General features: G+C 38.7%; 1 protein-coding gene across 1 annotated transcript in view; it reads left to right on the top strand.

Annotated features, from left to right (window-relative positions):
• The window catches only part of LOC117290141 (stress-induced-phosphoprotein 1-like), a 28,938-nt gene extending 25,650 nt beyond the window's left edge, over positions 1–3,288 (top strand). The window contains exons 2-3 of the mRNA XM_033771396.1: positions 15–347; positions 3,211–3,288. Of these exons, the coding sequence (XP_033627287.1) occupies positions 15–347; positions 3,211–3,288 (411 nt within the window). The remainder of the gene's footprint in view (positions 1–14; positions 348–3,210) is intronic.
• The last annotated feature ends 10,957 nt before the right edge of the window (positions 3,289–14,245 follow it).

Below are 14,245 nucleotides of genomic sequence, written 5' to 3'. Positions count from 1 at the left end.
TTCTTATCACACAGAAGCCCCCTCTCAAAGACACCAAAGACAATGCAGCACATTCCAAGGAACCAATAGTCCCCGGTTCTAATCCCACCAATGCCTCAGGAGGAGTTCAAATGCCCCTGGAGGACAAGCGCAAGCTCTTCCAAGAAAAAGTCCGCCTTAGCAATGAGGCCTGCCAGAATTCAGATTTTGAGCGAGCCATTCGACTGTACACCGAAGCGTTGGTCTTGGATCCCGCCAATCATATTTTGTACAGCAATAGATCGGCTGCCCATATTAAGCTGAGACAGTACGAGAAAGCGTTACACGATGCTACGAAAGCGAGAGAGCTCAACGACAAATGGTCCAAGGTAGGCTCGCCTTTTTTTTATTATTTATAATTTGTTTGATACCTTCGCCATTAAAGCCGGTTTCATACTACCTTTGAATCTACAAATTTTGATGTCACAAATAACGAATAATCGCAACAGTTGCCTTGTGGTCAACTCCTGCGAAACATTCGCTGTGAGCTGTTAGGTCAAAATTTGTATCGCATTTGCAGGAAGTATGAACCAGGCCCACTTTCATACAGCTGCTTTTAAAAGCACAGAGAGTAGCTCAGCACAACAAAATTAGGCTCACCATAATAAGGTTACCATTCAAACTACCATGCCACTTGTACATTTTGTGACTGGTATCCTGCTCATTTGTGCTAAGCGGAAAACTATTAAGCAAACAAAATTATTGAGCAATATTTTCTGCTTTAGAACAGCTCTATGATATTGGACCTTCTACTTGTGTAGTACATGTAAAGCAAGAACTCTTTTCTCTCGAGAGTATTACTATCAGAATTATTGTAAATGACCAGACCATCTGAGGAAACTTGGTCCTGTTTGGCACTAGACCCACTGCAAGTGCAGACCTACCAAGTCTCACGCATTAGGCGTGAGACTCACGCATTTGGGCTCTGTCTCACGCTCACACGCACAGCAACCATTTTCTCACGCATTGGGGCCAGACCGGGAAAAAAATAATGATTAACGACATGCATTGCCAAATCACGCTCGTGTGTACAAAAAACGCAATCTCGTTAAATGCGCTCCACTAGCGAAGACACAACAGGCAGAAGAAGTGAGCGGAGGATTTTGGACATCATTTTTAGTCGATATTTTTTAAGTTTGGAAGGAAATAATCTGACACAATCGTACCTCCACATTAACCATCAACATTAACCATCAACATCTCCTGTGTACCTCATGTGAGTTTTAATTATTCTGAAGAGGTTTAATCAGCCCTGATACTTCGGCTTTTAAGGGACACGACAGTTTTGCTTTGACTTTTTGTAAAAATTTAGGGCACTAAGGCAATTTTCAAAAATTTGGAAGGGCATCACGGCAATCATAAAAAGTTGCGAAGGGCACGACGGCAGTTTGAAGAAAAAAAACTTGAGCTTTGAAAAATCTCACGCATAGCTGGCCTCTGGACTTGGCATCTCTGCAAGTGTAATGCGACAATGAATTCAAACACCAACCATACACGTTTCTAGTTCCCAGTCTAGGCAATCAACGAACCCAGTTGTATTGTGTTGTTTTTATCTTGTGAAGAGGATCTGTGAGCCAGATTGTTATTATATTTACAAGTTAATGGATGTGTATTCTTGCTTACAATAGCGGTGAAATTTATGACCAGTTTTAGTGGCACCAAACCTAATGGCAGTGTGCTGCTTCAGTTAGCACTCATGTACCATGAAACTTGGCGCAAAAACAGAAAGAAAGAAAGAAACCAAAGAGAGAATAAAACCAATGTTGTTGTGAAGGGTGCGACCTTAATCAAAATGCGTTCACGTGTCCCAACGGCTCTTTGATCGACTGTGTTGCACTCTGGCATACATAATCCACGTTTAGACGCTGTGCTTTATTCATACAGTGTTAGGCTTGTGAACTTTTGTGTGTGCAAGTACTGTGCTTGCCATGGACTCTGATTACAATAGAGAGTCTCTGACGAAAAAAGAGAGAGAAGGGGAACCAAAAAAGTAATCCATAACTCTTGATAATGCTAGTTATTTGGTCCACCATTCAAAGTCAAACTCATCAGAACTCTCCATTGTCGCCAGGGCCAAGTGAGACTCCAAAAGTTTTTTTGGAGGTTTTCCTTTATATATTGCGATGACCTTCAACAGCTTTGGAAAGTCATTGTTAGAAACGACTGAGGTTTATTTGTTTGTCTTCTTCTTCTTTGCCTGACCAGAAGCTTTTAGAATGGCGTTTAGAAAGCTTCAACGGACAAATTGAATGGGTATTTACCAGGCGTGCATAGGTCGATCCGTCAAACCTGTTTACTCAACAGGTTTTTTGTTAGCGAAAGAGAAGCAAGCTTTTTTTTTTATTTTTTATATATCATCCTGCGACTACATACTTCCTGGAGAAATGTCTTCCATTCCAATTTCATTCCGACTCAGTTGAAGTTTGGAATAACAAGATTAAGGGTCCTTAAGCCGATTGTAATGAGGAATTTGTTCCAGCGTGGGTTGATTGGCTTTTTATCCTTTAATTGTGATGGAGAGGATTGGTAAAGTCACGGTAAAAAGGTTATATTTAATGTGTTGGGACAATCAAGTCATTATTCACGGTTATTATTGGAATTGACTAGGGACGTGTACTGTTAGCATTGAGTTGTCAGTTTAATCAACTTGGCTATGTGTAACTGTACAGCTCTGAACACATGAAATGACAACATCAGGAACTTACTTTACGTTACAGCAGGTACATTGTAGGCCTACATGTGTGTATGTGTACTGTCGGTTAGATCATGGAGCATTGGTTAGACCAACATTCTGTGCCCAGTTGGCTGGTTCAGCTTTATTCTCAAGCTTTGAAACTAGGCTTCTCCTCATATGCACAAACTAGCGTATCTTGGTGATTATATGCACAAATTGCATGCCGTTACACACTAATTCTGGTCGATACGCACACAAAACATACTTTAAAATTTGATGGGGCTATTAGTTTTACAAAACGTTGCACAGTTGGGCTTTTAAAACCAAGATACATTGTGAACACCAAGTAGAAAACATTCTTAAGACATTGTTTCAAATTCACTATGCTTCGGAATAACGCAAGTATTTGGGTCCTGAAAAATCCTGGGGAGAATCCTGATATACGCTGTGTACACTGACTTGACTCTGAGCAGTGATTCAGTGGGTATATTTTAATCCGATGTTCTTGTGCATTGTAGATATGTGGATACAGCAAACGTGCATCGATGGCTGCTCCCCGTAATCATCCTAAAACCTTAGAACTGACTCTGCGGTAGTCGTTAATAACGATCCTATAAGCTAAAGTAGTAGTCCAAGCCAATGTTCTACCTGCCGCCCAGGTAGTAGTAAAAAAGCAGGATAATTCTTTTCAGAACTGAGAAGTCTCCCAAACAATCCGATAAATCTACTCCGCAGTAGTAGGATATAGCAAGACAGTTCTCTAAGAACTCTACCTAGCAAGAAGATACACACATGGTGTTATCTCAAAACCAAACATATCATAAAACCTGTATTGAAGAGAATCTTCCATGTTTTTGTAAAGCAGCGCATATTTTCTCTATTTCTATGACCCAGTCCCAGACACTCCTGGTTGAACTTCCTTTGAACTTTCTCCAGAGTCCCACGCAAACAGCAAATCATGACCCATCATTTTGATTTATTATCATTTTTTCTAAATACACTGTTCCAAATCATGTGCACTTATATTATTCTATTTTATTCACCTTTTGTAAACTTGACTGCTTTTCAATTCTTGAACTTAATTTGAACCAGAAGTTTCGTTTAGACTTTGTAAGGATGGAACAGCGAGAAGTAAAGTGTGTTTATCCAACTAATCCTCCAACAGCCATCAGATGCAGGTGGAAAGCAGTGAGTGTCAAGCACATACTGAAAGAGCTGGAAAAATGTTTTGTTGGGTTGATGTTTTTTGGGGGTGACATGAAGAACTCATAATACGTATGTTGATGATGATTTATATGTTACATTTACAACTGTCAGAATCGCTCTAATGAACACAGTCTGGAATTGCTCTTTGTCAGAAGGTTGAGTTTCAGGTTTGCCGTTGTTGTTTATTTTCAGCTAATGTTCCTAAAATTTATAGCTTGATGGGGTCAGAAAGAGTGCAGTAATAATTATGTAATTTTGTTACTGTAAAAAATAAAAAATGAAATGCGCGGCAAGTCAACTACAGAATTTTTTTAAATTTTAGTAACAGTTGCATGAACAGTTGCATGAAAATTCATTTTTGTTGGTTGTTCACACTTGATGTTAAACTTCTGATAACAACTCTGGGAAATGTTTCCATACCTGTAGTTTTGGATTGAAACCTTTTGTTGGGGGATAATCTCTGTCTCATATCGGGCATGGGATAAAATTGCAAAGGTTGGAGGAATTAGAGTCTAGACTGGTTCCTTTTCTCAAATTGAATATATAAAGGAGTTATCAATACCATTATTTAATCAGGATTAGGCACCCCGTGTCAGAAATCCATCTGAAACCCAGGCATTTGACCTGTAACTACTTGTTTGAAATGGTATAGCAAAAAAAAACTTACAGAAATGGTGACAATTTTGGGGGGTTCTGAACTTGATACAAATTTCATCAACCCTGCTTGAGACCTGCTGGGCCCAATTTCATAGAGCTGCTAAGCACAAAAATTTGCTTAGCATAAAATGTTTGCCTTGATAAAAACAGGATTACCAACCAAATTTTCACGTGATTTTCAGGATTAGCAAACATCAGCTGAATACCAGTAACAAGCAATATGCAACAGATGGAAATTTGGTTGATAATTCTGTTTTTATCAAGGAAGAAATTTCATGCTAAGCAAATTGTTGTGCTTAGCAGCCCCTCTATGAAATTGGGCCCTGTTGATTTTGTGGGATTGTGTATTTAAAGAAATGGGCCAGTTACTTGCACCATGGAGCTCTGTTTTTACATGTAGTACACTCTTGTGTAAGTGTACAGCAACAGAACACCATAGAGAAATGGTAACACGTACATTAGTGTGTATGAGTTTTTCCATTTTGTAACAATTTTTGCGACCTCCCTTTCCGAACTTGATACTTATATTCATCAACCCTGCCTGTTGATTCCATGGGATAAAAGAGAAAAAAATTTGGCTAGTCTTTCAACATGAAATTTGAGCCGTGATCTGTGGCCTGTAAGCTTGGCAGTCTTTTATTTATTGGGAGTGTTCAAGGTGCATTGTTATGCGAAGGGCTCAACTTGTATCAAGTGACCCAGAGTGACTCTGTTTAATAGGTTGGCTGTATATGGTCAACAGAGGGCCCACTCCTACCTGTTGCTTTGGACGTGACTGACTTGGCTGTTGTGTCTAGGACTGGATTATTTGTGGTTGTTTATTCAGTCAGGACAGATTTACTGTGGAATGTTGGCATTGTGTGCTTGTCCTCTATGTTGTCTTTTCCCCCCTTTTTTCAGAGCTTAACAGTTATAATGTTTCACAATTTTTGGCAAAGATTTTGTGGTACTAGTTTGCGATTCAGGTTGACAATTTCTTCTATCTTCGTTTCGACATGATTTGGGACTCAAATTCTTTTTCATTATGAGACAGTAATCTCAGACGAGAAATGAGAACTAAAACAACAAAATTCCCTTTAGTGGCGTTAAATACACTGGACACTAACTGGTAATTGTCAAAGACCAGTTTTCTCACTTGGTGTATCTCAACATATGCATAAACTAATAAACCTGTGAAAATTTTAGCTCAATTGGGCGAGATAATAATGAAAGAAAAAACACCCCTGTCACACGAAGTTGTGTGCTTTCAGATGCTTGATTTCGAGACTTCAAAATCTAATTGAGGTCTCGAAATCAAATTTGTGGAAAATTATTTCTTTCTTGAAAACTACGTTACTTTAGAGGGAGCCGTTTCTCACAGTGTTTTATACTATCAACAGTTTCCCATTACTCCTTACCAAGTAATGTTTTATGCTAATAATTATTTTGCGTAATTACCAATAGTGTCCACTGACTTTAAATTGTTAATGTGCTGCTAAACTGTTAATTTGCTGCTACTGCTACATTGTAATTGAAAGTTGTAGGCCCAACAATAAAAAATGTGATGCTAACATTTCAATGAAAGAACTTTGAATGCTTTTAATGTAAATTACAACAGACAAAATAACATTTCCATTCAGAGCAGAATCAGTCCTTCCAACAAAGGTACAGCGAACAAATCTGTAAACCCTAAAATAAATCATGAAAACCTTGGAGTTTTACACAAAGTCGTATTGCATTGATACCATGATTGATATATAGTGTTAAGATAACTTTTTCTTCTCAGAAAACACTGTAGAGCTTAAATAAAAATTTACAAATCCCAGAGTTTTACACTAAGTACATGTACATGTTTGTTTGGTGTTAAAAATAAAAATTTCTTGTGGGAGCAGAATCAGCCCTTCCAAACAGTTCCCCATGGCTTACAGTAATGGACTAATCCTGCAATTACGGTAATGATGTGTTAATAGCATTGATAGAGGGCCGTGGATTTAGGCTCAGTAGGGAACTAAATACACACTTAATGCTCTTTGACAGGCAGAGATTTGGCTTATTGTAGAGGCTTTTATGTGATTGGAGGGGGGGGGGGGGGCTGCACAATTCCTTCATCTGTGATTAAGTACTGTGAGTGTGAACACATCAGTGTTAAATTGTTACATGTTGTAGAGTTGATGAACCGTAAAGCCATTGGATCCTTTCGGTAAACAGTGTTGTCCAAGGCCCACACTTTGTGTACCACAACTTCTATATCAAATAACAAACCTGTGAAAATTTAGGCTCAATCGGTCATCGGAGTCGGGAGAAAACAACGGGAAAACCCACCCTTGTTTCCGCGCGTTTCGCCGTGTCATGACATGTGTTTAAAATAAATCCGTAATTCTCGTTAACGAGAATTTATATTGTTTTGCTGTTTTCTCAAAAAGTATAGCATTTCATGGAATAATATTTCAAGAGAAGTCTTTCACCATTGCCTTCTGTAAACCCTGTAAATTATTTGTAAATCTGTGACCTTTTTTTTTTTTTTTTCTGAACCGAAAGGGTCCAATGGCTTTAATCCATGGTTTTATGTACTCTGCATTGGTTCTGTTTTTGTACACACAAAAAATAGGCACCCATAACTGAGCAGTAGGCCTTGTGCTCAAACTGTTTTTTTAAATTATGTAGCCTAAACTGTGCATTACGCACATGTACTTGCCATGGGGCAAAATTTTCCAAGGCTAGGAAATTTTATTAGACAAAATTTTAAACATCGTCGGAACTGCATGGCTGTATGCTTCGCTTTTGGAAGGGCCAGGGCACCAAGACATTTTCTTCTTGGTAAAGGGCACCCTATGATGAAGTTGCAAATTTGTACTGTTCGGAGGCAATCGCCTTCGTTGCCTCCGTGAAGTATCAGGCCTGGAACTGTATATTATTTCTGGTTATTGGTAGCGCGCAAAGCCACTTAATTGGTCAAGTAAAAGTGTGTGTGTGTGTCTACCAGTGTACATGAACTCACTCAACAAATGAATACATTCCCTCCCGTTTTGCATTGCATCCTTCTGTACCTTCAATGATTCAAAAACAGTTGAACAAAACCTATACAGACAGGAGTCACTTATAGTTGGCGAAAAACAAATCAAATTCCCCCTTGGCTCTTGCAATTTGAAAATTAATTAACTTTAATTCTGTGTTTGTTTGTTGACCTGCGACAATGTTAACCGCACACACGTTTAAATAATAACCAACCTGTACATGGGTATGTTCTCAGACATTAGAGGGACTGTTTATATAAACAACCTTTCCTGCTTTTATACCCGAACGTTATCTGATGTCATTGAAGAGGGCTTTGGTAACTGAGCTGTGTATATTTTCTTGCTTTAGGCATGGAGGAATATCCCTCCATGCTTAAGGTAAGGCCATTTAAGGAAAAAAAACAGTTGCTCGTCCCCTCCCGCATCCTTTTTGGTGGCCACATCCTTTTTTACCTATTTTTAATATTTTACTTTTTTTTCTTTTCAGTAAGACAAATTGTCTGTGTATTTCTAATCTTTTAAGAAAGTGTAACTACTTTAAAGTAAGTGGTGACTTAAAACTGAAGAATTGGTGGCCAATTTGAATTAAATTGTTTGGCGGCCACCTTTGGAAGAAGTAAAAAATAAAATGCCTTCTTCCTCCTCTTTTTGATACATCCAGCCGATCAACTGGTATCTTTTTTTACTTGGCCAATTCCACAATAAGGCGCTGGAATGATTCATTATGTGCACCACACCTGTGTAAAGAGGTCTCCAGATCTGTTGAATTTATTATCGAGTATGTGTGAATGACTGATACACCTGTCCTTGCTATAATATGGATACACCATGCCCCCATATATAGAAGAGAGAAATTGTTGCTGTACTTTACAGTGTAGGCCAAGTAAAAAAAAAATACCAAAAAGAGGGGGGGCCTTTTTTCCTCTTTAATTTTTTTTCTTCTTAGGTGGCCGCCAAGCATTTTAATTCAAACTGGCCGTCAATTCTTCAGTTTAAATTCACCACTTTATACTTTATTTACAAGTTCTTGACAGATTAGTGAGTATAATGTGAAATACACAGAATATTTGTCTTTTTGTGAAAAGAAAAAGAAAAAATTCAATAAAGGACGTAGCCTCAAAAAAGGATGAAGGTTATTTTTTAAATTTTGCCTTTAATACCAGAATCTTTTCATTGTGTACAGCATGGCTCAAATTGTACACTGGACCACGGGCCCGAGGCCAGTGATTACAGTGTCAGGCCAGTTACAGTAAACTAAGTCAGGACAAGTCCAGGGGGTTCTGGGCCACGGGCCCGAGGCCAGTGATTACAGTGTCAGGCCAGTTACAGTAAACTAAGTCAGGACAAGTCCAGGGGGTTCTGGACCACGGGCCCGAGGCCAGTGATTACAGTGTCAGGCCAGTTACAGTAAACTAAGTCAGGACAAGTCCAGGGGGTTCTGGGCCACGGGCCCGAGGCCAGTGATTGCAGTGTCAGGGCAGTTACAGTAAACTAAGTCAGGACAAGTCCAGGGGGTTGGTCTTTGTCCCCCCCTCCCCCCTCAACACCTAAAGTCTTTCTCACCAAACAAAAATATATCTTGCTGATATGTGTTGCCTTGGTACATCCCGCAAAGTCAATAGTTTTTTTTTAGTGATAATGCCCTCTTGTGATAAAAAATATGTATACTATGGGTCGTACAATTGATAACACTATACATACAATTGATAACACTTTTTGAGCACATACATTAAAAGATTGCACATTTGATAAAAGCACATTGGAATACATGAAATAGATCATACATTTACAACCTTGGCCCTGAAATAATTTAAATTTAAACATACTACTGTTTAACACAATGCCTATCAAAAGCCAAACTCATTAAATTTGTTTAAATTACTTTAATTTAAACATACTATAACACAACGCCTATCAAAAGCCAAACTCATTAATTTTTCATAAATTACTACAATTTTGTCACTAGTATACTACAGAGAATTCTTTTTCAATTTAAATGCACTGGGTTTCTCCAACCATGTGCTGGTTACCATTTTGTGTACACTGATAAATGTTTGACTACCCAGTGACCCATTGTTCTCAAATGTTTGGAAAAGTTTTTTTCCAGTGATGTTCCCATTGTTCATGAAAGGGAAGTAGGAATATCTCCACTCTGTCAAAACACCTGAGCTCAATTTCATGAGGCTGGTAAGCAGAAAAATACTGCTTAGCAAATTTGTTTGCTAAGCAAAAAATGAATGGGGCAGGCCACCAGTTGCAACAATGTAAATTGGATGGATTTTTGGCTGGTAACCAGTTTTTGTTAGGCACAGTTTTCCTGTGCTTAGCAAGTTTTTATGCTTACAAGCTTTGTGAAAGTAGACTGGATTTTTTGCTTTAATTTGGCCAGGTTAGTTGGATCAGTCAGTTAGTGTCATTGATGTGATTCTTGATTGCAAGATGATAACAGTGTGATTCACTGATCCCTGAATGTGTGTAGATTGGTACTTTTATGCCACTGGTTGCTTACACACTGCTGGGCTGTACCAATTACATGGAGTATCACCCCAGCTGCCATCCCACAGCTTACCGCAGTTCTCGGCAGGTTCGCCATTACTAGGCTCCCCATCTCCCCAATTCCTGAAGTCAACATCAGTTGCTCCATCCTTGCACTCCCAGGTGCCTTTAAAGATAAGGATAGACAACAAAGTGGACTCAATGTAACTTTTTCCTCGTTATTTTTTAAATAAATGACTAAATGACTAGGCAAGTCATTGTACTAGACATTCTTCAAATCAAACTCGCAAATGCCTTGTTAATGGATTATAATAAAATCACACAATTCCCACAATCCTCTCAGAATGGCAAAGTTGAATTGGCTAAGTTGAATTGGCTAAGTTGAATTGGCAAAATCGAAATGAGAAAATAGAATTAGCTGATTACAACCAAAAGGATGGTATATATATGAAAAAATGTTATGACCTGACGTTTCGACCTTTAGAAGCAGTTTTTATTGAAGGCTAAAATGGAAAACTAAATGTTAAAATTATCAAAGACTAGTGAGATGCTTCGCTTCGCGCGGCACTAAGCTTGGGCGATATCACGATATTATCGATCATCGCGATATTAATTTGGACACGATTTCGATATCGGATGGATTTGGTTTTAATCGAAATATCGATATATCGCGATATATCGCGATATATCGATTAAATATCGCGATGTATTTGCTAGGAGTTTTAAGACTGATGATGTCAAATTTCATTAATCGCGATTATATCGAATATCGTGATATATTGTCGGCGATATATCGTGAATAAAATAAATTGATATCGCCCAAAATGTAGTGGTTGGGGGGGGGGGGGTTGTAAGTGGAGGGACATTCAGAGTCAAAATACAAATTACTGTGGCAAACAACCCATCCCAAGTTAAGACTTAGTGCTTTGTGAAATCTGACACTTTTCCTGTTTCCCGTTTCTTTTTATTCATGGGCCCCATCCATGGTTTCCAGTTTTGCGTGGGTCCCACTAGTCATCTTTCCCCTTCCCGTTTATACCCGTTTCGTTTATTTTTTTCCCATTCAGTTTATTATTTTCCTGTCCTGTACCTTTTATAAGTCCCTTTTCTTGTTTGTAATTTTTGTTTGCCGTTCCCCCGTCCCCTGTCTCAGTATCCCTCAAGCTCCCGTCCCATATCTAACCCGCGCCTCCGTCTTCTTCCCCCTGTGATCCCACTGTTTACCCATAACTCATGTTTTTCAAGTTTCCTGCGGGTCCCGCTATTGGTTCTTTCCTCATTTCACGGTTGGACCCCCCCCCCCCCCCCCCCCCGTTCAGTTTGCTATTTTACCATTCCATATCCCACATTACCATAGTCCCTTTTCATTTTTTCATTTCCTGTACCCAAGCCCTGTTCGTTTTCCCCGTCATCACAGTTGTTGGAAATTTGAATGAACACTGTGGTTGGGTATCGTGTAAATTTGAAAAACACATTTGAAAATAAAGCATGAATAACATCTAGACTTCATTGAACTCTTATAATGGTAGTATGCCTTGCCTATCATCGTCATTATCAGATATGTTGGGACATGTGATTTCATTGATTGATAAATACTAAGATCAAACATTTTGCACTAACCTTCTTCTTGAATATCATTGCAGTCCATCCAAATAGGATTTTTAACAAAAATCAAAAGCTGAACTTGCTCCTCCAGAGTATATGGGGTGGCCATCACGCCCCCCATCTCAATGCATTTATCTTTTGCATTATCCCATGTAAGGTGCTCAGTAACCTTGTAGCAGTGATTTTTCCACTTGCTCCATCCTGCAGAACATGTTTCTTTTGCAGCTCTACGGAGACATCTCCCGTTAGCTTTGTTCGAATGTTGACTTAGCGCGCAGAAAAGTAAAATGCTGACCTTCAGGGCATGGAACAATGCCATTATTGTAACTTAGTAAGAGTTCTTTTTTTCAAACTCAAAATTGTGTTCAAGTTTTCATCAAAAGGGTTTTTTTTTTATTCAAAATTGTCTTCATGGTTTCATCAAAAGTTGGTTCAGGAGCAAATAAAAAACCTGCGGTCCCGAAAAGAAACTGAAGCACAATCTGTCGTTGATTTATTTGTGAATACCAGTCTCCTCAGAATTGTAATTATCGACTTTGGTTTATAATCAGTAATTGTGGTACACTATTGTTTGCGACTTATTGATTATCAACGCATGATTATGGCTCGAGCTGCAGGATCGTGTGCCGATGCTTGCCTCCTGTAAAGGCACTGGATGCCTTTTGTAATTGTCAAAGACCAGTATTCTCTTTGGGTGTATCCCAACATATGCATAATGATTGGTCATTGAATTTGCAAGAGAATATTTAAAGAAGAAGAAAAAAACACCCCTGTTGCACAAATTTTGTGCTTTCAGACTTCAGGCCTGAAGCCTTTTAATATTTGAGTGCTAAATTGCCTTTTTCTTAAAACTATGTTACTTCAGAGGGAGGCGTTTCTCACAATTTAAAAAAAAACTATCAACAGCTACATGTGTATCCACTGCTCGTTACCAAGTAAGTGTGCAGCTGCAACGTTTACAACCTTTTTCCAACTTTGTTTATAAATTGAACAAAACAATGACTCTACCTTTAACTAAGTCCAAAGATGTATTTTGGGTTGAGAATCAAATGCCTGTACCGCATCTTTAATAATCTGTTCCATCGTGGCTTTAATTAATAACTACCCAAGGTTGAATCTTGTAATAAAAAGCAGATAATAGCTACGTAGGTAGGATGCTGGATTGACCTTAGTTGTCAATTGCTGCCTTGGTTTTTAGGGTTTGCTCTGACTTTTTAAATATATTTTGTTTTCATCCAGAGACTATGTGTATTCATGTATATTTTCTGAATGATAATTTGGCCATTAAGCAACCTCAGATATTATTCAAACTTGAATATATCTGTGCAAATTTAAATCTTGTTGAGTTGAATATTATAAATAGTGATTCATAAATACCTCATACAGTTTCGCTATTCCTATTGGTGGAGAGCGCGTCACGTGGGTGTGGATAAACCTTTGTTTATGACCAGTAAAAAGTGTTGAAACATTGGGCGTGACACGCGAGCTTGCACCTGTTCTTATAAGACAGTTTCTTCATTCCTATTGGTCGAGAGCAACGGCTGAAACAGTTGTGCCACATCACGCGATACGCGCGGCGTGCACAGCATTCCCTTATAAGGAGTTGTTTACCCAAGGGTGGCGGAGGGCTTTACCATTTCATAGCTGGAGGGGTGTTGTGTTAAAAGAAATCATTGAACAATTATAATTTTTGCATTTATTTCACTTTTTGACCAAAAAGTGTTGATGTTTTTGACCGATAAGGTATTTATGAATGGGAATCAACGTGTGTTGAATCGGTTTTCAACTAGTGGTTTAAACCCGCCGAGGCCTGTTTCTTGATAATTTACCTCGACTTCGTCTCGGTAAAATTATCAAGAACCAGGCCTCATTGGGATTAAACCACTAGTTGAAAACCTCTTCACCACACATTGATTCCCTTATTATACATTCTGTGACAATACACAAACAAAATACATTCAACATTTGCTTTCAGGCCAGGCCTGGAGTTTTATCTTTGAAAGGGCAAGACCATTTTCATTTTGAAAAGTTCACTTAATCTTTAACAAGTCTATGAGAACTTTCTGAAGGGGCATCAAGGCCAAGACCAGGGCAAGGGAGGCCACGGCCCCAGTGTAATTCCAAGCCTGTGTTTTGTATAATTCACACACTGATCCTTGTCATTTAAAGAAGAACAAAAATCACAATAAACATGAAAAAGACATGAACTTCATCATTGTCCACCCCACACTCCAAATGGTTCAGATACAAACATTCAGGCGTATTGACATAGACCAGATTCTGACAGATAACAACTCCCTTAAACAATCCAACCTGGTTTTGAGGAAATTTAAGACTTGGATGTGTCAAGTTTGTAGATTACATCAAGTCCCAACGGGGCCCATTCTACCCTGTCAGAGGGCATGGAAATGTTAAGATTTCGCACCTGTAGTTGAGCGTAACCAGAAACAGAGTTGGTCATTGTTTCTTTCTGGTGACATGATGTCAACTTTAAGCACATTATTTCAGAATGCGAGACAGTTTCTTTTAAACAGACCTGTTGTGATTTACATGTAGTGACTGAATAACTATAGATGGAAGGAAAGAAAAAAAGGAA

This window comes from Asterias rubens, chromosome 5 (genome assembly GCF_902459465.1).
Source record: "Asterias rubens chromosome 5, eAstRub1.3, whole genome shotgun sequence".
In the NCBI taxonomy this organism is placed as follows: Eukaryota; Metazoa; Echinodermata; class Asteroidea; order Forcipulatida; family Asteriidae; genus Asterias; species Asterias rubens.
The sequence above is the reverse complement of the archived record's forward strand: the minus strand, read 5'-3'. Positions and strand labels throughout refer to the sequence as shown.